Genomic DNA, 25,834 nt, shown 5'->3' on the forward strand with positions numbered 1-25,834 from the left:
CGGGGGTGAAGGACAGACTGACAGAAGGAGAAGAAAAAGAAGGAAGACAAAGACACAGAAGAGACACGGAAACACCATCAGGGGAAAGGACATCCGTAAAAAGCAAAGAGAAAAGAAAGAAGAAAGTCAAAACTGTTGTTCACTTGGACAGCCCAGTATCGAGTCCTATCCATTCCCTTTGAAATGCTAATTAGCCGACGAGACAGTATCAGACTCAAAACCCTTATTCTCAGAAAAATCTTTATTCAAAATGGGGAAGCATCTAAGACTTCCTCTGAAACACTAGTCTGAGTGGCTAAGCAATGTATGTGACAATTCAAGTGCACGGATCTCAGAAGCTAGAATGTTAACTAACTTGGATTTAAAGAAAAGAAAGAAAGAAAGAAAGAAAGAAAGAAAGAAAGAAAGAAAGAAGAAAGAAAGGAAGAAAGAAAAAGAAAAAGAAAGAAAGAAGAAAGAAAGAAAGAAAAAGAAAGAAAGAAAAAGAAAGAAGAAGCTAGAACCCCCACCCCATTTAGAGGTTTTAAAATAAAAATTCTTCGGTTACAGTTCCAAAGGTGTTACGTCCCCCTCGCCACATCTTATCCAAATATACACATTCAGCTCAAAATGATGGAATAAACTGTCACACTGACTTTATGATCATTAAACCCTTTTAGTCAAAGTCAGATCAGTTGTTTGGGCTGCAGTGAGAAAACAAAAACACGTGGGGTCAACCAGAATCAATCCGGCAGGCAGAGGTTTTCTGGAAGGCGAACTTCTCCTCTACCCTCTTAGGTCTTTGTTTGAGGGCCTGCAAATTACATTGGCAGATTAGCAAGACAAAATGCAGATTTAATTACATGTGTAATCACGTGTGTAAAGATGTAAGACATGTGTGTCATCCTGTGTGTGCACACAGGTTTTCACAAGGAAACGTGACTTGAGGAGGTCATTAGAATTTGGAGTTTATGTATCTTTGTTTTTAAGTTTATTTTTGAGAGAGAGAGAGAGAACAAGCAGGGGAAGGGACAGAGAGAGAGGGAGAGAGAGGATCCCAAGCGGGTTCCGCAGTCAGTGCAGAGCCCTGTGTGACGCTCAAACTCCTGAACCATGACATCACGAACTGAGCAAAAATCAAGAGCCCCGACTGGGCCACCCAGGCACCCTGGAGTTTATATACCTTAGTAGGGAATGGGGAGGGGCAGAGGGATACTTCGGGGAGAACAAATGCCTTCTCAAAAGTGGGGGAGATTCCAGGAACTCAAATGCCTTCAGCTTAAATAATTGTTATGCCAGGGTGGTTTATCCTGGATCCCCTCAGATGCAACACACCCAAAGGGCACAGGTTGTGAACTCTTGGATTCCGATGGCTTGGCAATATGGTATTTCTCAGGCACGCTGCGTACAAAATCACCTTCTTAGAACTGTGGCTGCCTCTCCGGAAATTTACGTCCTCTTGCATTCTGAGAAGGGCGCTATACCAACCACAGGGAGCATAGACGAAGAAGAATTGTCTTCTTTCCACGAGAAAGCAAACACTGTCATCTACAGCCAGAATCCTTCCAGGTGTCCGATCCTGTGGACCTGGAACACGGAGACTGTAGGCCTGGGGGTGCTCGGGTAGATAATGAGACACACGGCTCTGGGGCTAGAGACGTCTGGTTCAGGGATGGGTTTGCTGAGAACTGGGAAACTCAGGAGGTGTGGAGTCTCTCAGGGAGGGGCTGAGAAGGAGGAGGCCCAGGCCAGCATCCCAGCCCGTGCCAGTATCTCAAGGAGGAGCCGATAAAAATGGAGAAACAAGAAACGAGGAATAGAAGGGAAAATGGGAAAGGGTGTGGAATAAAAAAAAAGAAGAGATTCAATCAAGTGAAGAGCGATTCTTGAGGTTAAAGGGGGCCTGTCATTTGTTTGTGATCCCTGGGGATCCTGTGCTCCTGAAGACGCAGGGCTGGAATACAGAGACGGGGCATAACTGAGAGGGTCCTTTCTCCAGGACGCAGGGGGTTTGCTTTGGGGCAGAAGGATAATTTTCATCAGAAACCAGCGTGGGGAAGGAACGAGGGAAGACAAATCGTGTAACCTCACCGAGGGAAACGGTTTCGCTTCTATAAGATAGATCATTGCAGTAGACAAGCTCTGAGGTCTCATCACCTATTTTAACATTTTAATAAATAATATAATCCCACTGAGTCCTCTGTTTTTGAGAGTTTGATTTCAGAGTGAGGTTTTATAACCGATACGCTATTCATTACTTTCAAAGAAAATGCTGACGGACACTTTACATGCTTCTTGGGACTACTGAAGGAATCCTTATATTTTAATATCTCAATGGTGTCGGGGGAGAATTATTGTTCAGTGTCACTTATGTAATATTCTGGCTCGGGAGGCCTAACCTGAAAGTAACTGTGAGGAAACAGACAAACCCAAAACAAGGCACACTCTTCTCTTTTAGGTACTGTGCCTCCAAAACAATGCCAATGTCAAAAAGGCAAAGAAAGTCGGTGGAAATATGCCTGATTAAAGAAAACTAAGTTGATGACACAACTAAACGCAATCTCCGATTCCAGACTCAATTCTGTACCACAGGGAAAAATCCTACGATGGGCGTTGTTCAAGTCAACTGATGAAATTAGAATACTGATAGTGGATTAGAAAAAAAAAGTATGGTATCGATGTTAAATTCACTAACGTTGACAAATGTACTTGGTTATCTAAAAGAAGACCCCTATTCATAGGAAATAGGGTAAAGGGCCATTGTCTGAGTCCTTTGGGGCCACTGTAACAAAATACTACAGGCTGGGTAGTTTATAAACAGCAGAAATGTATTGCCCACAGTTCCGGAAGCTAGAAGTCCAAGATCATGGCCAGCATGGTCTGGTGAGAGCTGTCTTCTGAGTTGAAGACTTCTCATTGTATTCTTAGGTGGCAGAAGGGATTTAGGGAGCATTCTGGGGCCTCTTTTATAAGGCACAAATCCCATCCATGACAGCCCCACCCTCATAATTTATGCACCTCCCAAAGGCCCCTCCTACTAATACCATCATCTTTAAGGGTTAGGGGTTCAACGCATGAATGGGGAGGGGGACGTGGGAGCACACAAACATTCAGACCACAGCAGCCTAGATGCGCGCAATTTACTCTCAAATGGTTCAGAGAGAAAAAGAGGGGTGGGGGTGGGCAGTGATAAAGCAAAGGAAGCCATATGACAATCCTGGCAAAGAGTATATAGGTGTTCAACGTACTATTTTTATTTTTGCAATTCTTCCGTTAAGCACTTCATGGGGGTGTGAATTTGTAATAAGGAATAACTCTGAGGTTGCCCCATATCTTCCGTTCAGGCCTATTATTTGTCTTATAGAAATTCACTGCTAAGCAGAAGGAAAAAAAAAAAAAACTCAAATGAACCAGGGAAATTCTAATTGTTGCTAAAGCAGAGAATTCACGAAGGGAGCGGTCAAAAATGGACACGAAATTGGCCTCCGCTATAGGCAAAAAGTTTACGTCTTAAATCGTAAGATACGCTGAGAGCAAAGCTGAGAGGAACTTACTTTTCTACTGCCAGAATATTGCCTTAACACGTTCCTGGAGTGTCCTGAAGCAGGCTGGATTGCTTTCTTGGGACGTGGAATAAAAGGGGTGAAGATTCCCGGGGAATTTGGACTGAGTCCGTTTTCCAATTGGTTTACATCTGCCAATGGATGATTTTACGATGCGGCGTACGTAAGGTGTGGTTTTTGGTTTTTTGTTTTTTTTTTTTACTATTTATCACTTCTTTGTAAGACAGCCTTTAAGAACGCCTGTGAAAAGTGGTAACCCAGATGGTTCTGACTCCCCGAGTCGCCTCCCGCTTTATCCACCTGCCCGACAATGTGGCCGTCTTCCTGAAGGTGGCGCTGTGCGCGAGCGCGGGGTGTGAAAAAGAAAGGACCTTTCCGGTGTTGCACCTGCCCTGGGGCGCGGCGTACACGCACAAGGAATACACTCCAGAACAATCCGTACCATGGCAAATGGTGCAGATAAGGAGCGAGGTCGTGAGCCGCTCAAAGGGGTTGGCATTAAAATGGCACAACCTTTTTGGTCTTCAGTCCTCAACTGAAAGTAAGGGTGTCCTTCCCAGAGTCGTCATTCCACGACCTTTTACTTCCCGTTGTCGCACCTTCTTCTTTCTCTAACTTTTCTTCCTACCCTCTCTTTTCACTTCCAGATTTGCTTTACAATTGGTGTAGGTGTTTTCTACCTCATAGAAATTATATTATCATTTAAAAAACCGAACAACCAAGAAAAAAAGAAAGCAGCAAAAAAAAAATTTTTTTTTTAACACAAGAAAAAGAAAAGAAATTGTATTATTAAAACCTCCTTTGCGTACTGGCCTTGAACTGACCTGAAGTGTTGCCATACCTGCCCAAGAGTTATGGTAATGGAAGGTGTTTTGTGCTGGCCAGAACCAGAAAACCAAAACTCAGGATTGGGTGGCACATCTGGGCATTCTGCTAACTTGATTGGGGCTGGATATGAGAAGTGGCCGCTGGAAGTCTTGTGACAGTTTGTTGAGTAGTCTGCAGACTGACTAACATTTCAGTGGCCAAGTGAATTCCCCCAAAGGGCTCTCTCCTGAAGGAGGCCACTGCCTTTCCCGGTGAGCTCTGTCCACGTCTGGACCATTCGGGTGACGCTTCAGACACGGGAGAAGCAGCAAAAGTGGAGGGAAATAATACAAGTCATTTTAGAAACTTGCAGACACACTCTTGGAGAGCGTACTAACCAAAGGGGGTCCATAAAATGATAGGAGAAGGAGTTGAGGTGATTTCTGTCCCATCTTTATGAAAGAATAAGCCATCTTTCTTCTAAGGGAAACGTCTTCTTCTAAGGGAAGGGCAGTAAGGAACAGACAGAAGCTACGGGGAGAATTACATTTGGGTTCTGTTAGGACAAACTGCATACCAGGGGCCACAGGAAACATTGCCAAGAAGGTTTTATGGACTCCTATTTGTAAGAAAGAGTGGACTTTCTTTTGTGAGTGAAGTGCCTTCATTCTTGTTCAGAAGCAGGAAGGGAAACCGGCTGTCTCCCCCCCTCCCCGCCCCCCAGTTTCTGGTGATTATTTATCCCTTTCATCCACAGAATCTCAAAGCCGCCTGGAGCCTTGGAGATCACCCACTTTGCAGATGAGGAGGCCAGTTGAAGTGATTGTCCAGAGTCATACAGAGTTGAAACAGCAGCCCAGTTCTGTCAGCCTCCCCAGTCCGTGTTTATTTTCCCACCGCACAAAACGACCTCCTTAGTTTATTTCCAGCACACGGAAAGTTACCCCCACCCCGCCATCCCATTTCCAGATCCCACACCCCTCTCTGGTTTTGAGTAGCATTCCCTTTGTACTGCATGACTTCTCCGTACGACTGGGGCCCACCGAAGACACACAGTAGGGCCCCCGTGAGCGTTTAGCCCAACCGAACCTCAGAGAAACGGACCGCTTTGCTGATGTCACGGTTAGCCTGTCCCGAGCTCCCAGCTCCACGTGACATCTTCAGGGGACAGCACTGCATCTCACTTTTGACAGAATGTCTTCCCTTTTGCCTTCTTAGGTTTCACTGCGGCGGCCTCCCTCGTGTCTTTGGCTTGGGCCCTGGCCTCTTACCAGAAGGCCCTCCGGGACTCTCGAGACGACAAGAAGCCCATCAGCTACATGGCTGTCGTCATCCAGTTCTGCTGGCATTTCTTCACCATTGCCGCCAGAGTCATCACTTTCGCCCTCTTCGCCTCGGTTTTCCAGCTCTACTTCGGGATCTTCATCGTCCTCCACTGGTGCATCATGACCTTCTGGATCGTACACTGTGAGACAGAATTCTGTATCACCAAATGGGAAGAGATTGTGTTCGACATGGTGGTGGGGATCATCTACATTTTCAGCTGGTTCAACGTCAAGGAAGGCAGGACTCGCTGTAGGCTCTTCATTTACTACTTTGTGATTCTTTTGGAAAATACAGCCTTGAGTGCCCTCTGGTACCTCTACAAGGCTCCCCAGATCGCAGACGCGTTTGCCATCCCGGCGCTGTGTGTGGTGTTCAGCAGCTTTTTAACTGGCGTCGTTTTTATGCTGATGTATTATGCCTTCTTTCACCCCAACGGACCCAGGTTCGGGCAGTCACCAAGCTGTGCTTGTGAGGACCCAGCCGCCGCCTTCACTCTGCCTCCAGAGGTGGCCACGAGCACGCTCCGGTCCATCTCCAACAACCGCAGTGTCGCCAGCGACCGCGACCAGAAATTTGCAGAGCGGGACGGGTGCGTCCCTGTCTTTCAGGTGAGGCCCACGGCCCCGTCCACTCCATCGTCTCGCCCACCACGGATTGAAGAATCTGTCATTAAAATTGACCTGTTCAGGAATAGGTACCCAGCGTGGGAGAGACACGTTTTGGACCGAAGCCTCCGGAAGGCCATCTTAGCCTTTGAATGTTCCCCGTCTCCTCCAAGGCTGCAGTACAAAGATGATGCCCTTATTCAGGAGCGGCTGGAGTATGAAACCACTTTATAAAATAGAAGGCTTTGGAGGGGCCACAACCTCCAGGTGAAGGGGTGACAGCGGGGCCGTGGCAATAATGAAACTCCGTCCTAGACCAGGGCAGAGAGCTGTAATGCGCTTAGTGTGACCGCCCATCAGCTGGCTGCCCTGCTGTGGTCTCCTTTCCAAACAGCAGCTGAAGGGAACATGGCGGCTTAGGAGGACTTCTCGTTGCCACCAGCCCTCCTGTCCACTCTCAGCGTGTCCACCAGAGGGTACAATTATCACGGAAAATGTTGCCTCCAATCAATAGGGTGTTTTGATGGAGTCAACAGAAAAATCTATTCAGTCACACACATACACACACACACACACGCACACACCTGCTAATACACACACGGCACCAGTCCTCTGTCAAAACAGCTTAGGTGATTTTTCTTGATGCAAAGCTCTGATTCTGAATATAAAAACAAAGAGAGAGAGAGAGAGAGAGAGAGAACATACCCCTCAAGACTCCAGGAAAAAAACACAAATAGTACCACTTAGAAAAGAATTCATAGACCATTCTCATTCGGAAACTGACACCATGTGTGAAAATCCTACCCAGTGGACAGCAAACTCAACTGTTGTTTACATGTGTATTAGAATCAATGGAATGGTTCGTTTTCCACACATTTCAGGATTTGTCTTTTCGTTTCAAGTTTCCGTTGAGAACATCCTTTCTGCCAGAAATCCTATGCAGCGCATCTGTGGCTTTTGACAAGGCCAAGGAGCTCGAGAAGTTCGGGAGGTACACGAAACGGTGATCGCGAGTCAGTATTCAGTTGCAGACGTGTAATAAATCCCTGAAGAGGAAGCACGGGAAAAACAAGGCAAAAACGAGCGTCAGATTTCCCGGCCTGTGCGGCTCACACTGGCATGTAAGTGCGGGGGCAGAAGAGGGACAGGCTGACCCGGATGTTACAAGACGCGGAAAAGCGTGGCTCCGTGTGAGCACGTGCCGGGCCACACCCACCTAGTGCCAAACACCGTCCAACCACAGGACTGACGTGCAAGTCCCAAACACCTGAGAACGAGTGGCCTGAGCCCCCCCCCCCAAACGCGGACGTGAGAGTGTACCATCAAGTTCCTCACTGTGTACAGACTTTCCCCACCCCCACCCCCCCCAATCCAAGGTCAAAGTGATGTGTCTTTTAGAGGCTTTGGGACCCTTTTTAGTAAGTATGAGCAGACAATGAATGCAGTGACCATGCTACGAGAAAACCCTTCCCAACTGATTGAGGGCTTATCACTCGATCCAGCTAAGATTTGTATTTGAATCGTCTATAAAGTCGCACTCTTACAACAAACTTCTGGGTTTTAAATACCTCCGTACAGCAAGTAAACGTTCCCTGCTTTCTGTTCCCAGTGTCCTCGGTCATGGTGCTTTTTGTTGCATTAAAAGTGCCGGTCAAACTTTGATAGTATTTTTTTATAGTTGGTGCAGAGTGGAATAACTCATGGATTATTTCAATATTTTTGTAATAAAAAAATATAGGGTATACATGTAGGCATCATCACTTTTTTTATAGACCTGGAATCGTTTAAAATACTTTAAGCGTCATCATTCCTTGGGATGTCCGAAACTGGTCCACAAATTCCATCAGCCTGCCTCAGCGGATTGAGAACACCTGTCTCTTGGAAGATCACCCTACTTTGCAATGTTGGTGCCCCCAGGAACCTGGCCAGGGGTGCTATCAGAATATCAGGTGACGAGAGAATCAGCTTACCTAGAAAGGGCTTGTCAAGACTGGCCAATGTTTCCCAGGATGTGAAAGCTGTAAATGATTACTTTCATCCATCCATTATCACGAACCTGACCACAGTGGAAGATGTCTTAAACTTCCTTCCCTGGTTTTATATTAACCCAAGTGATATATTAAATATTAGTCCAAGTCACTAAAAAGAGAGAGAGACAGAGAGAGAGAGAGACAGAGAGAGAGGGGAAAAGTCCGTTTAACTTCATTGCTCGGTTATCTGGACTGTCCAATCCACTTAAAATAGTCAAGTTCTAGAGCCACCACCTGTAATGGGTGGGTCTTACAGAGACTGCTGTCCCCGTGACATCCACAGGAAATGGCAGAGCGCTCAACCTAGGACTTCTTTTGGTACAAAGCCCCAGAGCAATGTTTTCAAAATAGATGACTTTTTATCGCTTGACGTGCTTCCCTAGTACTCCATGATTTCATCCTCCAAGCAAGATTGCCACTAAAAAACAATGATCTTTTGTCCGGATGTGAAAAGTTTACCCGGTCGCCAGCAAAGGCCCAGGAAGACGCTCTTCTTGTCAGTGACTGGTGAAAACATTGCGCCCCCCATCGTGGAAGGAAAACGTGATTACATTGGCAAAAACTCTTCATCTTTGTGCAGGACCATGAGTTATTAGCTTCGTTATTTCCAAGAAGACTTGTAAGTGATGATCTTTGGAAACTGAATGGCTCAGCTGAACTGTACCTTTGATTTCACGAGTAAATAACAGATCACAATTATAGCGTCAATCAACACAAACTCAGCAGGCCCCACCACTCCTCAGTCATGTAAGTCCTGAGTTATTTCTCAATTTGATCCCTCCTTTACCACGTTAAGAGTCAAAATGAGTGCTTTGTGAATCAACAGTGATGTACTGTGCTTCGTCCTGGAGGTCAGAAAGCAGTTTTAGGAGGGCATAAGAAATCTTCATCTTTCCGTGATTTCCCAAATACTGGAAATACTCTGTTGTCCAACATACTCGAAGAGTGTGATGTTTTAGTTAGTCAAAAATTCTTGCTAAGTAAATGACATCTCCACCACAAATTCCAAACTTTCTTCAGATTACAAGAACCAAAACCCTCAACCTCCCAGGAAAATCATGACTTAATCTTGTTTCCATGATCGAGAAGAGCACGGCAGGGCCCTCAGACTGTGCAGTGACAGGAACTGTTATTAGATGCTAGATACACAGATAACGGAGAGTTTAAAGTATTAGGAATTAAAGAGACATTGTCAATGTACAAAGGAACGAAGTTGGATTTTTGTGCTTGTGTTTTAGTTCTTCCTAAGATTTCATTTTCAATCTGCCGTGAAACCCTCCACGGACAGTAACTGGAGAATCCAAAAAAGAACAATACTCTGGTTAGCGTACAGATTGGAAGTGCTGGGTTCTTTCTCTGTGGGATCAGACTTCCTGTGCCTGAGTCTACTCGGATTCTTGGCCGGGGAAGGGGTCCGGCGCTTAGCATTCCCTTTTTGCACTGGACCATAAAATTTTCTAAAAGAAAATGTTATACCTTTCTTTCACTTTCAAGTTAGCATTTCGACATGAAACCTCATGTAAGATTAAAGAACATACGTAGCTTCACATACTGAGACTTTTAAGTATTCGCGTGGAAGAAAACAAATTTTTTCCATGTAAGTCACAGTTTGGTCCCCCATAACGACTCTTGTCTCTTCAATTCCCTTAGCCGTTGACGCTGTCCTACTTAACTATGTACCGGCTAGTTCAGTGACACTGACTTTGCAGACACTCAGTTACTACTCACAACGAATGAAAGAAATTCTCTTACTGACATGGCAAGCACATGCAATTCGAGTATTAGCACAATATAAAATACAAAGATAACCTGAAGAGTAAAGTATAATGAAGTATATATGCTTAATTCCTAAATGCCCGATTTATTTTTGCTCTATGAATAAGTGACGTGATAGCACTGACCAAATATTTTCCTTCTCCTTTTTGGCCCGAGCTGACAGTCCCTGTCTATAAGACGTCAACATCCTTGTGATGTTGTGGGAAATACCCAGGTGCAATTTAATGCTTTCAGCTTGAGTAAGCTGTCTCACTCCGGAAAGATTTCATCTTTTAAGCAGCTGAATAGAATAGTTTTGAATCATCTCAAAGTTCCTTTCTCCAAACCGATTGAATTGAGCGAAGAAAAACTCTTGTGTCCTCACCAGGAATTGTGCAAGATTGCACGCTTGCCTTTAAACGCGCCAAATGCCATTGAGTGGAGCGAGTTCTCCCCCGGTGTGTAGACGAGGATCCATTTTTTTTTCCTAATGAACCATTTTCTAGACTACATATGTGCTTCTCTGCAGTCCCCTACATCTTTGCCATTAGCCATCACTGTTTCTATATAAAGCTTGGATGATATGCCTGCATTTTTATGTTTCTAAGGAGAATTCCTTAAAGCCTGTTTACAAACAGCTCAGACTGTCTTTCAGAAGTATAGCTTGAAGGATGGTTGAAATGCACAGCAGAACTGAGGTGGTTGTTTCTATACATCCAGCAATGGAAGCACATCAGCTCACGTCCCTTTAGCTTCAGCAATCCGGTGTCACTCCTGAAAACGGTTGCTTCTGCCAGCTTGTGACTCAAAACGCCCCCTCTTCCCCATCTGAAGCTGGGGCATTCCAACATGGCTAAGGATGGGCCATTCCCTTCTAGCGCCCACCCCCCCCCCACCAGCACCTTACCTCCATTTCCGAGTCTCCAGCCCTGACCTGTATCAGGCTATGAAGTGAGCTCAGCCGTTGGGTTGTGTCTCCTCTGCTCACTCAGAGGGGCTGCACTGTCCACGGTAGAGCTTTCTCTGGGCACATATGTCCTGTCCAGTCGCCCTCCTAGAAATGGGCACACAGGAAGACTAGCGTGTGCCTGTGATCAACAGTCTCAACAGGATTACTCATTCGACAGCGAAACTCCGCAGAATGTGGGCGGAATTGTATAAAAACACAATGAGCCATTTAATTTTGTTAATTGTAGCAATTAGGCTAGCTCGAACACAGGCTGCGCTCACAGCGGAAAGCCAAAATGGAAGAAATGGCAAACAGCCATTTGCCCACAGAAATGAGGGGCTCAGAAGCTCTCCCTTGAGTGTTTAAGGCATCACGTTGTTTGATCATCCATCTGTAGCTCTTTCTCTAGACTCCATAAGAAAAGAAATCAGACTTCTCTTATATCGCATGCCACGGTCGAATCCAGAAATGGAAAACTTTAGTCAACCTGTTGTGGCCTATGTTCTGCTCCGTGAGGGATGGTTGGATGTCCCTGAAATGTCCAACTGTTTTTGCTAAAATATTTTACTCACACAAATAGTATCCTAACCATAATACATCAGAAACACTTGGCAAACTCCAATTTTTGCTTCGGTGATTTTTGTTACCCTTAGATTTTCTTGCAGCTCAGTTCCCCATATTGACGGTAACTTACCACGATGGGGACCTTACCATGTACCCAGTGCTGTGCTAAAGAGCTTTACCTGTGCGATTTCACTTAATCCACCCAACTATCTGTGAATTAAGTACCATTTACAGATGACAAAGCTTAAGCTCGGCGATACTAAAATTGCCAAAGGTCCCACAGCTAGGAAGCCGTGGAGCTGAGAATTGAACGCGACTCATAACACTTTTTAACTACTGCAGATTTTCTGAGAGGACCAAGGAACATTTTCCCAACCAAATCTACTTCTGATTTGGTAAGCCTTCAGGTGTAACAAAATCATGGTCTGATGATGAAATTTCCCAGAGCAAGTTTCATTTGGAAGTCAAAGAGGTCTTCCAAAATGAAAAGTTAAAAATAAAAATGGTAGATAGATAAGTGCTATTCTTCCATTCTAGACAACTGTCCTCTTCCATGGCCCTACTGTACACTTAAGGAGGAGATAAATAGACGCTAACCTGAGAGTTCTTCTCTTGTATTCTATACATGTCATTCTATGCTGTCATCTGAGAAAGAACTAAACCCCAGTACTTACTCTGACACTCAGAGAGAGAAAGAAAGAGAGCAAGAAGGAAGGGAGGGAAAGAGGAAGAGAGGGAGGAAGGAAAGACAGATCAACAAACCTTTGAAGTGACATGATTCTATCCCATTGCCATAATTTTCCTCTACATTGTATGCCTTGCAGTTCCCAAAATTTGACACTATTATGCCATTGGCTTGACCCATCATATAAATTGAGGAATCCTTCCTTGGATTGAAAGGTTAGATGTAAAGAATAAAGCAAATGTTCACCCACTATTTGTTGAGCTTATTGTAAAATACTTGATGTGCCCTTTCCTTCCTCACTTTTGATGTAACCTGTCTGAGTTCTACAGGAGGACAGTCAAAAGCCATTCAATGACATTGTATTTTAAGTCGTAAGCGATGTTGTTGGAATCGATGCTAAAAAAGTAGCCAGTAATAAACCCCAAATTTTCTCGATCTTGGTGTTTATTTTAGAAAACGACTCAGTGATCAATCTGACTTTAGTGTATGAAAAATACAATCTTCTCTCTTCCTACTTTGGTAAGATTTAAGCAGATCTTTCTGACGATATGTTAAATTAGAAGTCACTAATTTTTGTAGAAAATCGTGTCTAAAAGAGATCTAAGAGTTGTGTCAATACATTTCTTTTATAGATGAGACAATCAAGGTCCAAAGAGATCAGGTGATTTTTGTAATCAGGATTCCTTCAATTATCTGTCCCATAAGCACGCTCCACAGGACGAGCATTGCTAAGCCAAGTACAGAAGGAGTCTCACATTCCAGCAGCTCACGCTCTGGTTGTTAGTAGCAGAATAGGAGTCTTCTGACTTTAACTCTTTTTTTGCTCTACTGCACAGATTCTTTGGGTAATATCTACATTTCATTCTACACCAGAGCAATAAAGACACATAGGTTCCTCCATATTATATGATGTTAAGCCTCACAACAAACAACTGCCACACACAGTGACAAACAGAAGGTAACGATATCAACATAAAGATAAATCAACAATGGCTGACTATCTATAAAGAGAAAAGTGATTTTATAGTTGGTTTTTGTGCCTCTCCAACACTGGATGTCTTTAAATCAAGGTCACAGCGCAGCAAAGAGAAGTTGAAACACTTTTTTGGCACATGGCACTTGACTCAAAACAATCATATCCGAATTCCTTTAAAGGAGAGGCATGACGGGGGCACCGACCTGGCTCAGTCTGTGGAGCATCTGACTCTTGATCTCGGGGTCATGAGTTCGAGCCTCATGTTGGGTGTAGAGAACACTCAAATCAATAAAATTTAAAGAAAAGACGCACGACATTCGGATGTCTCTCACATGTCTGAAGACTTTTCTAATAATCTTCAGGAAACATCCTTAGTGCACACGACATGTTTCCAGCAAAGTAGTTTTTTAAGAATAACAAATTTCCAGGCCTAAAACTCGGCTATTGCAACCTGAGAGGTTGGTCGAAAGCCATACTTCCTGCACCCAGAAGAGCAACATTACATTCACGGGTCAGGACGGCCAGACTCACCTCATTTGGATACTCAGTGCTGGCACAGCACCCAAACTGAGTCTCTCCCCGCAATAGGGCCAAGTGGTTGGCTTTCCACAGATGTAAGGGGTGTATCATTTAAAGATAACTATTAACTTGCATAACTAACTTTCTGTAAGTGAAATAATTCCAGTCAGGGAATGCCTAAATCCATTTGTTCTTTAAGGAAAGGGAAAACACATATTAATTTGTATGAGCACAGAATAATTCGAAGAATTCTTTGGTGAGTCCCATCAAGCATCAGTAAAACAGTTGACCTCATAATGGTGGGAGGTCTAAGGTAGGATTTCTAGGTTCATGACACCAAGAGTAGTCCATTACCGCGATTGCTATTTCAGCCGTTGCACCAGCCAAGAAGAGTATAGTTACTGATACGATGTTTGCAGAGCAAAGATCCTGATAATAAAACAGATCAACATCAAAACTAATTAATCAACTTGATGTGCAAATATTACCAGTCCAGTACCAACACAAAATGTTCTCTTGTGTTGTTATTAAAGCCTGTCACCTAACGCTGTTATTAGAATTTCAGAAAATGTAAGGTTTCGTGTTTTTATTATACTCCCATCTATCAAATTAAGCTGGTGACCCTCTCCTCTCTCTATGGCTTGATTTGCATTAAAATGGAACTAATCAAATTCTTATTTCAGTTAAGTGCTACAAATATTAACAAATGGAGATGCTGGGCGTTTGAGCTAATTTAATTTAACTGTTCTAGTGGCATTCTGGTATGGAGTTGTATCAGATCAACACTCTTCATTATTTCAAATTAATTCATTTATCAGTGAGTTCTACAACACCCTTAAGTGAGTTGGAAATATAGCTCAGGTTTCTCTCATTGTGAGAAATTCCTATTTTGGTTACAAACCAGTAGAACACGTCTCACTCAACGTCAGCATTTCAATCCATCGCGATTCTGGAAAAGGAGCACTGGAGTTTGGGTGTGTTGGGTACTGCTGTTAACTTAGCAATTAACCTTTGACCCGGGCTTTCTATCCCCCTCCCCCCTACACCACTGTAGGTTCTTATTCTATTCAAATTAGGAGCAGTAGCACTCGTCAGGTAACCAAAGGAGATCTGTCAGCTGGTCAAAAAATTGTCATTTCATATCCTTCTTTCAAAGAAGTAAAACATTCAACTTTCCTTATTAAGCTCTCTAATGTATTGTACATAGAAAAGGAAGTGGATCGCTGGAATACGTTTTGAAGTCTGGGGTGAAACATTTCCCTTGGTGTGAATCAGAGGCTCTCGGTGCCCCGTGAAGACGACTAAATCTCTCGCGCTACGAGAAAAGGGAAGGGGGACGAGCCAGCCACAGAAATGTGAGCCTCGACTGTCACAAAGGTGTATATTGCTGATGGTATCGATTCCCTTCTTTTTTTTACAGAAACATCTTGGAACTTGTCAAGCTTTACCGAAGGTGATTTGCGTTAAGTAATGCAACAGACCCTTTAATCTTGCAAACTCTTGACTTGTAATGTTGTAGCCAAGCAAGGGGAAATTAATCAGTTAGTCGGAGAGAGCACTTCCTGCCGTGCTGTGCCCAGGCCTGAAGAGAAAGAACTCTGTGAAAGTAGGAGCACTAAGGGATTCGTGCTACCTGCTTCCTCATCATTCATGCTATGAATATTCATCCGCTTCATTTGTTTTTTCCAGGAAGCGCTGCTTTGAAAGAAAGAAATTAAGAAAGATGGTAAAGGAAAAAAGTCAATGGATTCCTGGGGCTTGTGTAGCTCGGAGAATAGGTACTGGGTCACAGAGACTCGTGTTCAATGGATACAAATCTACATGTGTTTGGAAATGAAAAAAAAAAAATGTCATTGTCACCTCTTTAATGATTGACCTGAGTACAGTGGCCGCCCTTCATTTGTTGAGGCTACTGTTGTCAGCAGTGTGAAAACCAATTTCTAAAAATTGAACCTGTAATTCAGGTTCGGAGGTAAAAATCTGCACGGATGGAACTATTCAGTAATTTGGTTCCTGCCTGACCTGGCAAGTTTCAGACCGAGGCGACTGTGGGGAATTGTCTCTCCTGCTCCTTCTGAGACCCTGCAACGTCTCGGTTACAAGCTAGAAGATCGTCAATTTGAGATTCTTGATTGCCTAAGTGTTTGCTTCAAAGTAAACAGGTAATCTCGCCATTAAAAAATCACGGTTCTTTCCCACTTGCTTCTCTGTTTTCCAAGAAAGGTTTGAGCTGTAACGGAAGAATGAATGTACCTCAGATGGTAGTTCCAGAGTCTGCAAGAGTCGGGCATCCGTCTGTTCTTATAAAGTTTCTGTCTGACCTTTTGGTAGAGCAATTTTAGGAATGAACCCCAGATGAATGAGTGAAAGCCATCAGATTTATCTGATAAGCACCCGAACGGAAACATTTTTAAAAAAAGAAGCAAGGATCCTTTTTCTTGTGTTTCAAGGATGTTTCTCCTTCCTGAGCGATCATCTTGGTGACTATCTCCAAGATGTACCAAGAGCTACTGAACGATAGTTTCAGTTATGGGCTCCAGTATCGTGCTGAACACGATGACAAAAGTCATTTTTCAGAACTAGCTCTTGGCTCAAGCACTGACATTTAATGGCAAAAACTGGCCTACCACCGTGTGACTTATTTTCAATTGCAAGGCAGTGGAAACTAGTACGTGAAAGAAAATGTTAATTTCCTGAACTCCAAAGCCAAAATGGGCAACAAAGCAACTCTGAAACCTACAATGAGTTGGTTGACCGTGGGGAACCCGGGAGCAATAAACATTCCTCTTAAGCAAGGCTCATGAGTGAGACTGGCTATAAGCTGTGTTGGGACAGAAGGTGATTGAAGACGACGCCTACCAGTGGCTCATGAGGAATATTTGCCTTTTTAGAGAGCAGAGGTTCAAGGTAGCCCCCTGCTGTTCCATAACTATGACGATAGATACATCCATATATGAAGGGCCAAAGCAGAAGACAGAGAAGATGCCAGGGGCTTCATGTCTGGGACTAACTCTGTCTCTAAGGGAACAGCTCTCCTTGGTCATTGGCCCCTATGCTGCTAACTAGCTCTGCATGCCAAGAGCTTCTGATGGATTACAAGATGAGATATTCAAAGGTATTGTAAGTACTCTTGCTCGTAGAACACGAACCATTGAATTATCCCTCATTTCAACAGCAACGAGATTCAGGGTTACTATGGCCTTACTCATCATCCCATTGTAAATACGTCATGACGTCACGAGAGCCTCCGTGTTCAAATTCACTAAAACAGGTTTCCACGTTCCAAGTCTGTGTCTCTATCCGCAAATTGGAAACATAACTTGGGGAGAATGATTTTCAGAATAACAGAAGTGAAAAGAGAGTGGACAGTGAAGCAATTTCTCACCATACACGAAACCACTTAGAGTACTGATAGCCCTAAAGCTCTGATTTTTTTTTCTCATGACTAAGTTTCCTTTAACTTAGGGGCTTTCAACATCTGAATTTTCCAGATGATTACTGACACATCTTCACCAAACTGAAGCAGACACAATGGCATTGTTAAAAAATAAAGACTGCCCACATGAATGCCAATATCCCAATGAAAAGCGAAGAAGGAGGTCACTCAAGGAGTAAATTTGGTCTTGGTGAGGTCAAACATTTGGCTGCTTGGGAAAATCCAGATGTTTCAATGATACGGTTTTTCATCTGGTAGTCTGGTGTTGTCGCGATAGAAAATGCTCAGGTGTTGTAGGTAATGAAATTTAACTTTCTTGTTGCAGTAATCTGTTGCTGGTGATATTCTGCTGCTAACAATCTCTTTGTTGTGCAAAGAGGAATAAATAATGCAGAGCAAATGCTATTTGATTTTTTTATTTACTTTTGGCACACCCAAGAGTGGAAGAGGTTTGGGAGGCTGTCCTGGGGGGGGGGGGGGGGTATTCCGATGTGATTGAGGCACAGACCTCCCTCACCGAGCCGGTTCTGGAGGCCTGCCACTCGGCTCCTTCCTGCCGAGGAAACTTTTTATCCAGCTCTTTTCCATCCTTTTATACTTGCCCCTCTGCTCTTCATGTAGGTCTTAATCGCTCACAAAGTCTGCTTGACAGCAGAGTTCAAGGGAAATACAGAGTCGTTAACTTTTTATTCTTCAAGTAGGAAGTTTCCATTGCAAGGACTTCTTAGATCTTTGAAGCAGAAAAATCATTTAAACTACTCAATGCAGTTATTTCGTGGTGCATGTTGCGGTGTGGACAGAAGTAAAAGCTATTTTTCCCAAATTATACAAAATGCATACTTGGTTTGGTTTATTGATGTCGTTCTAATTGCCAAGGACTGACTGTTACACACAGTGGAAGAGTAGTGTTGTCTTTGTAGTCCCAGAAAATGGAAAAAAAGAGAAAATGTCAAAGGAAAGTTCACTCTCCAGAAAGAAAGTTTGAGATAGTCGTATGACTCTTGTGTTTGTGACTAATTAGGGACGTTTCCTTCCTTGTTTCCTCTGACTTGGCTCTGGACTAGTGAGTGTGTGTATTTCATCAAATTGGGTGCTTACCTCATTTTCTATTCTGAGGCTGGACAGGAAAACAGGCAAGTTATTCCGACCGATTTTCTCTTCTGTGAGTTTAAGTTGCGGAACTCGTTCCGAGGCACTGACCGTAAGCAGGCACACAGAGCGCGATCGACAGGTCACGAGAGCATTTCCAGAGAAAAATCTAAATGTTTTGTACATTCTTAGCGTTTTGATTGCGTCAAATGCTACCTTTCAGCGCCAACTTAGAACGACTTCGTGGGGTAGGCATTGCCCATGTCCTTGTTGGGTCCCTCCTCCCGTCACATGCAGACGTTTCCGAAATCAATTGGACGCTCCACCTTGTGTAGCAAGGGCCTCCGGCCACTGGGTGTCGCTGCTCTGTGCTGACTGTGTTTTGAAAACGCTCCTTCGGATGGCTGACCCGGTTTGCTAGCCCCCCACCTGTGAAAGCCCTCGGGACCACCGCGCCGCCACTTCCTGTCGCAGGTGTACAAACCAACCCGGTTTGGCTTTGCTTTTCTTTTTCCTTGAGATTTTTGACTTCACCAGATCTTTTCCCAAATCTTTTTACTTTCATGTTATCGACAGGATATTTAGTTCAGTGTTTCAGTCAACTGGCAACCAAGAGGCGACAATCCGTTGGCAACTACAGAAATTTTAGGTGTTTTGGTTTGTTTTGTTTTCAGTTATCTTTTATTATGTAATAATTGAATGGAATTTGTGGTTTGGTAGAAAACTAAAAGTCCCTGAGTTGAATATAACGGCTGTTGTAATTATACTTAAATATATTCTACGAAACAGTATCCTTTCACACTATGAAGTATACTCCTTTCTGGAGACAAGAAGATGGAAGGGCCATGGTCCAGCGGTGGAAACACACACAGGGGCTTAGCATCTGCGCCCCTTGAGTCCTCATTCCTGGTCGGTCCCTTCAGCCTCAGAAACTCGCCCTCAGCCTCCTTTTTCCCATATGTAAACGAGAGATAATCTTTATCTACCTACCTCATAGTGATTTTGTGAAGATGCGTTAAGTTGGTAAAGTGCGTCGGCACTTGAGTAGTGGTGTTAGCGCAAAGGAGGCCTGTGCGCAGCCCTGAAATAGGCTACAGGAGGGGGAAGTGGAGGCAGCTTAGTAACACGACAGCAATAAATCACCAAGCAGAGAGTATGAGTATTTGTGATCACTTAGCAGAAGTGGAACTTTTTCTTCAAAGGTCTATGTAGAACTTTTTTTTTTAATTATCAGCTTTTTAATGACAAAAATTAATTCCTTTCATACAAACATTGAGAAGCTTCGTACGGAAGGACGATTTCCCTCGTAGCCAAGCTGAATTTTATGAAATAGTTATTAAATATATCTGGAAGACTGGGCTCCTTCTGATGCCTAAAGAGTTTGCATGCCTGATCCCCAAACTACATTTTCCAGAGCGCCTGCCTGATACCTGAGTTCAGGACTCACGATTGCCAAGTGGTGTTCTGGAACCCACTACCAGGAGGGAAAATTTTTAATCGATATTGAGATTAGATTTTGTGTTGTTTCCGGTGAAGTTCTTTTTTGACTCTTAGATGACACATCCCTCCCTTTACTACCCAATAAAAGAATGTAAAGCCTTATTTATGCCTGGAACTTCTGAATTGGTTTCTTTTCAGATTATAAATACATTTTAAGATTTTCTAAGAAGTGTTTACACAAGGGCTTCAGCTATATATTGATATACATGTATCCTCATACATGCATAGATCTGAGTATTCAACTATAGGACACAGGAGATGGTGGGGAAACAACCATAGAGAACATCCTGTACAACTTCCCCCAAAAGTCACATGCTTTTTCTTACTTAAATATTTAGTCCGGATAGGAACTAGTGCTAAATCACATAATTTGGGGTTATAAATATTTATCATTTTTCAGTCGTGGCGGTAATATTGTAACGTAGGAATATACCCATTAAACTATACTAACAATTCAGATAATGTCTTAATGCTGTGACTTCACAAGGAAAAGTTGTGTACATAAATACTGTCATTGTGCCCTTAGTTAATAATTATATTCCTTTTCAAAAAAAAAAATGCATGCTCTTAAAAACACGAAATAAGGTTTCAGAAAGTTTATCTTGATAAATGGGTTTAAAATCATGTTGTGCCTAGAACTACATAAAGGACACATTCAACATAATCTCTTCTGGATTCTACAATCTAGTTGCCAGTGGTATAGCTTAAAATTTCACATTGGTTATACATTTCTAATGCATGGTATTAAGCTTTCTGGAGCATGAATTTAACCTAGGCAATTGCCTGATCCATTAAAAAAACATGTTTATGTTGCCATGCCAGACTTAAGACAAATACTTTTTTTTAGACTCAAAATATGAGTATAGTAAGCGAGTCAAAATGATTTGGATTTCTCTGACTTTTTTCCCCCAAGTTCCACGCATCAATATTTTTCAAACCCAAAGTGCATCAGAATATCCTTGTTTCTGAAGGGAAATATCCATATCGTTTGTTTTTGTGCAAGAAAACTGAAGTTAATGAGACTGGATTCAGGGACATGCAAATAAGATACGGTGTGGCACGTTCTAGGGGGGCTGGCCAGGATGAGGGGGGCGCTGGGAGAGAAGGCATCACTGGCAGGCTTACCACCAAGGTACAAAACAGAATCTAAACGTAGTAGCTGGACAACTCTTTGAAGTGATGGAAATGAAATTCCTCACCAAAGAGATGAACACACAGGTGGAACAACATGTTATTAGACAGAAGCTATGCATCTAATTCCGGGGAAAACGAAGTTTGAACCTCCCCTACTTCACTCTTAAGGCTTTCCAGCCCACATGGAAGGCTCTAGAGTCTTCCCCAAAATAGAAGACTTTTTTAGAGAACTACTTTTTAGCAAAGATGCATGTGATTGTACTGCCGTGGACCAGCCATTGTGTAATTATCACATATGTGATGCTTTATAAATGTAGTTGTCAACTCTTACGATCACTTCCAGTAAATTCTGTCCCATAAACATGTGGCAGAAAATTCTCTTGCTCCAAAGGAATGCCTGCCAACTTGCTTACATCCAGTCTTACCCCTCGCATCTTACTATCGCAAAACTTTCACATCCAGATGGTATGGGACGGTTGAAAAATGAAGCTTTCGGTAAATTGCTTATTGAAGGTCTCACCTGAAGCTTCTCTTCAGTGAAGGGGGCAGGAGGAGCGGGGAACCTGGGTGAGAATCTTGTCTCTATTAAATTGTCTCTGCTTTTCTTCTCAGTTACCAGACAGCTTGGTAGCCTGGAGAGCAAGATGATAGGGAAACGTGCACATTAGGTTTTTCCCATTCTCAGAGCAAGGAGGGCAGCCAGGAAGCCAGAGGTTCCCACGCCTTTGAAACCAAATAGTACATTGAATTTAGGGCTAAGACAAAAAAGAAAAAAAAATGTTGTAGAGTATGAGCGACATCATCCTTCCTACCGGTTCTTTTCTCAGTTTCTACTGAATTCTTTTTACGGTTTAGACCAGAGGTTTCTAATAATGATCACTGATGCCATTTTATGTTATAAATTCCACGCAGAAATGGTGAAAGCATGAGTTACCCACAAAATTACCGGGAATACTGACTTTGTCTGAAACTGACACCCTCCCTAGCAAACTAGAAACAAATACAACTTAGTATTCTGGTGTCACTACGAACATCTAGTAAAAAAATAAAAAGTAAACAAAAGGAGCGTTTTGCTCAGCATTAAACCATCGCACAACATAAACCCGCTTCCAAATGGCAAGGATTTTTACTACTGACATTCGTCCTTCCTTCTGCATTATTTTCAGTAACTAATTTTCACATCTAACTACCTCAGCTACTGTCCTTTCATTTAGAAACATGAAACCATGCACTTTGTAACCAACAGGTTTTTCATTTCAAATTTCAAAAGGATACTTGGTGCAATTTTCCAAAATTTATATATGACAGAAGAAACCCACCCTCAGCAGCTTATCCTTAACTCTGTTTGTTTGTTTCTGAGTTGGATTGGGGTTAAAAAAAAAAAAAAAAAGAAAGAAAGAAAAAGAAAAAATTCGTTTCCACTTAATACCAAGAAAAGCTGCTCTATATTTGCTTGATTTGCCTTAAGTATTTTGTGCTCCTTTCCCTGTTCAATTTTTTTTGTTTGTTTGTGTTAAAGCGATCTCTGAAAAGAAAATGTAACAGGTGGCAGACGAGCATCAACTAAGAGAAGGGACCAATCATTTCTCAGTTCCCTGTCGTCAACTCTGCATGACATTCTGATTGTGCGAAATTGCCATTCCTGTGTTTCTCTCTCCCATGACCACTAGAGAAATAAGGTCCGAGAGACCCCACGTGTGTGTTTAGGGAACGGTGTAGACATTTCCCCCAGGACGAGCACAGTGCCTGGACCCGAATGATAACCTTGGCGGTTCTTGGGCTTTTACTTTGTAAACATTGTACAAATGTATTTGGAATCTTATTTGAAATGAAGAGTTAAACTAGTTACGAAATTCTTTTCCTTCCTGTAAATATATATATTCAAACTCCATGTATCCAAACATTCCTTTAGCGTTCGGATTGTAAGAGTGTCTTTATTGGCTGGAGGCCGCCGTCTCGGGCCGCGGTCCCATGTGCTCTAGTGGAAAGCACAGTGTGTGGTGTATTTGATGTACTATAATACCATAGTTATTTTGGTCTGTTAAGTAAGTTGCAATTTGTGATGAAATGAAGTGGAAAGTAGTGCTTCATAACGAGCAAATTTCCTCGGTTACATGATTTTTTCTTGTAAAACTTAAAAAAAAAAAAAGAAAACTTGAAATTTTATATATTTGGATTTTGTAGATTTTTTTTTTTATTTTATTGCAACACAAGGTACCAAAATCATTAAATAAAGTACACTGTGGTCATTTTAACAGAAGTCTGAGTTCCTGATTCTTTCTAAGGGCACGAAGAGAGCAGTCGTTGTGGGTCTGAGAAGGGAAGGTGGCAGAAGGCCATATTCTCAGGCATAGTCTCGAGACAAAGTGATTGAAACCTGAAAGTAAACGAAGCTGAATTCTGTCAAATCTGAAATAAGTTTAAAATGAAATTATATCCATTTCTAAGTGTATTTCATTTGTTTATTTCTGAAACATGCTACAGAATGTTTCTCCAGAACCACTATAAAAGCAGAGATGTTTCAGATCACAAAAAAGGTAAACATCTAAATAATAAACATTAATAAAAGGAAAAACTGTCAGCGAACAAAAGTACTTTAAAAAAGATGAAGTGGGGGCATCTGGGTAGCTCAGCCGGTTAAGCGTCTGACTTCAGCTCAGGCCATGATGTCACAGTTCGTGGGTTCGAGCCCCGCATGGGGCTCTGTGCTGACAGCTCAGAGCCTGGAGCCTGCTTCACATTCTGTATCTGCCTCTCTCTCTACCCCTCCCTCACTCACAGTCTGTCTCTCTCTCTCTCTCTCAAAAATAAACAAACATTAAAAAAAATTGTTTTAAAGATGAAGTGTCTAAATGCCTGATTCTTCTACAAAATTAGGGTTTATGCTTTATATGATTGTTTTCCTTAAAATATTCTTTTGTCTGTTTGTTTTAGGGAAATTTTCTTTTTCTGTACAGTTTGGCCAGAGGTCTAGCGGTTTATAAAAGCCTTCCTTTATCAAAGGGAACTACAGCATACGCTGTGACGATATGTGTAGAAAGTATTACCAATATCAAATAGAAACAGATACTACTATTAGAAAGACCAATGATATAAATTTCAAGAATTCATTTCTTTTCAGAGTAATTTATTAGAGTGCTCCTTATGACTATAATAGTAACATGTGCTGAATGTAAAAATACATGGTTGGTATTGGGGTTGGGAAGGAAGTCACAGCAGGGAAGGAGGTGGGGTCCCTGGATGAGCAAAGTCCTTACCTCACTTTGCCTGACTCAAAACGGAAGCAGGCAAAATTTAAACTTCTACTGGGTTGAGCTACTGACAGTTGGGGTTGTCTGTGACAGCAGTTAGCTTCCTCTGACTTCTAAAGGAGCATTCCATGGACCAGGGATCTAGAATTAGCTCAGCCATGAGGATGATTAGCTCAACTTCCTACCTGGGTTTCAAAAACAAGGAGGAAAAGAAAGGGCGATTCGTGTCTTTTCTATATTCTCTACAATGAGTGGGTATTGTTATAATCTGAAAACAAGTAACATGTATATTTAAGGGTAATTTTTTTTAAAAGAAAACATACCAGGAGCATCTGGATGGCTCAGTCGGTCAAGTGTCCAACTTCAGCTCAAGGTCATGATCTCGTGGTTTGTGGGTTCGAGCCCCACGCTGGGCTCTGTGCTGACAGCTCGGAGCCTGGAGCCTCTTTCAGATTCTGTGTCTCCCTCTCTCGCTGCCCCTCCCCTGCTCACGCTCTGTCTCTGTCTCAAAAATAAATAACACAAAAAAAACAAATAAATAAAAGAAAGAAAGAAAAATATACCATATTCCTGAATTAGAAAACTTAATTTGGTGAAGAATGCAATTTGCCTCTGATTAATCAAGAAACAAAATACAACTCAAAATAGAGCTGCAAACATATTTTATAAAGCTTGACAAAATGATTATAAAGTTGATCTGGAAGAATAAAAGCATTATAGTAATCAAGTATTTGGTTTTTAAATAAGAGTATTGATGCAACTTGCCCTCCCAACCTGTTATAAGTAACAATAACAGTGTTACCAGCACAAGGATATATTTAAAAGTTCAGAAACAGAATCTTATATTTTATATAAATGAACTTAATATATGATAATTTTAAATCAGTAGAAAAAGGATGCCCTCTTCAATAGATGGTCTTAGAATAACCAGCTCACCAACAGGGTCACCTCTTACCTCCAAATCAGATCATACAGATTAAAGATATAGCCCTGAGAAAAGTTCAACTACAAAAATAGTATGCTCCTGTCACCTGAGATGGGAAATATTTTCTTTTTTTTTACATTTATTTATTTATTTATTTATTTTTGAGAGACAGGGAGAGACAGAGCACAAGCAGGGGAGGGGTAGAGAGAGGAGGAGACACAGAATCCGAAGCAGGCTCCAGGCTCTGAGCTGTCAGCACAGAGCCTGACGCGAGCCTTGAACTCACAACCGCGAGATCATGACCTGAGCTGGAGTCAGACGCTTAACCAACTGAATCACCCAGGCGCCCCGATGGGAAATACTTTCTAAGTTTCATTAAAGAGACAGAGAAAAAGAGAGATAATTGATAAGGAAGTGAACCAAGGAAGGATACATATATCTATATCTATATCCATATCTATATCGATATACACATACATGCATAGATACACATACATCCATTACTTCTCTTAAAGGAGAAATACAATTGTCCAAAAATCAACTAAAAAAAATTACTGAACGTACTAAACTGGACAAATATCCTAAAATGTATATACAAAGATGTTTAGAACAGGAAAAATTGGAAAAAGCTACGGTATATCCTTACAATGAAATATCCTATAACAACGAAAAATAATAACTTTTAAGAAGTCTTTTTTTGCACTAAATGACAATATTAATTATTAAAACTTCATTTTGAAA

The 25,834-nt window shown here is 42.3% G+C and overlaps 1 protein-coding gene across 1 annotated transcript in view; it reads left to right on the forward strand.

Moving 5' to 3' along the window:
* The window catches only part of XKR4 (XK related 4), a 420,831-nt gene extending 414,317 nt beyond the window's left edge, over nt 1–6,514 (forward strand). Inside the window, exon 3 of the mRNA XM_047073850.1 lies at nt 5,568–6,514. Coding sequence (XP_046929806.1) covers nt 5,568–6,514 — 947 coding nt within the window. The remainder of the gene's footprint in view (nt 1–5,567) is intronic.
* Nucleotides 6,515–25,834: the final 19,320 nt, after the last annotated feature.

This window comes from Lynx rufus, unplaced genomic scaffold (assembly GCF_022079265.1).
Source record: "Lynx rufus isolate CCGP_SWC_20201006 ecotype Redwood Valley unplaced genomic scaffold, mLynRuf1.p SCAF_12, whole genome shotgun sequence".
NCBI lineage: Eukaryota > Metazoa > Chordata > Mammalia > Carnivora > Felidae > Lynx > Lynx rufus.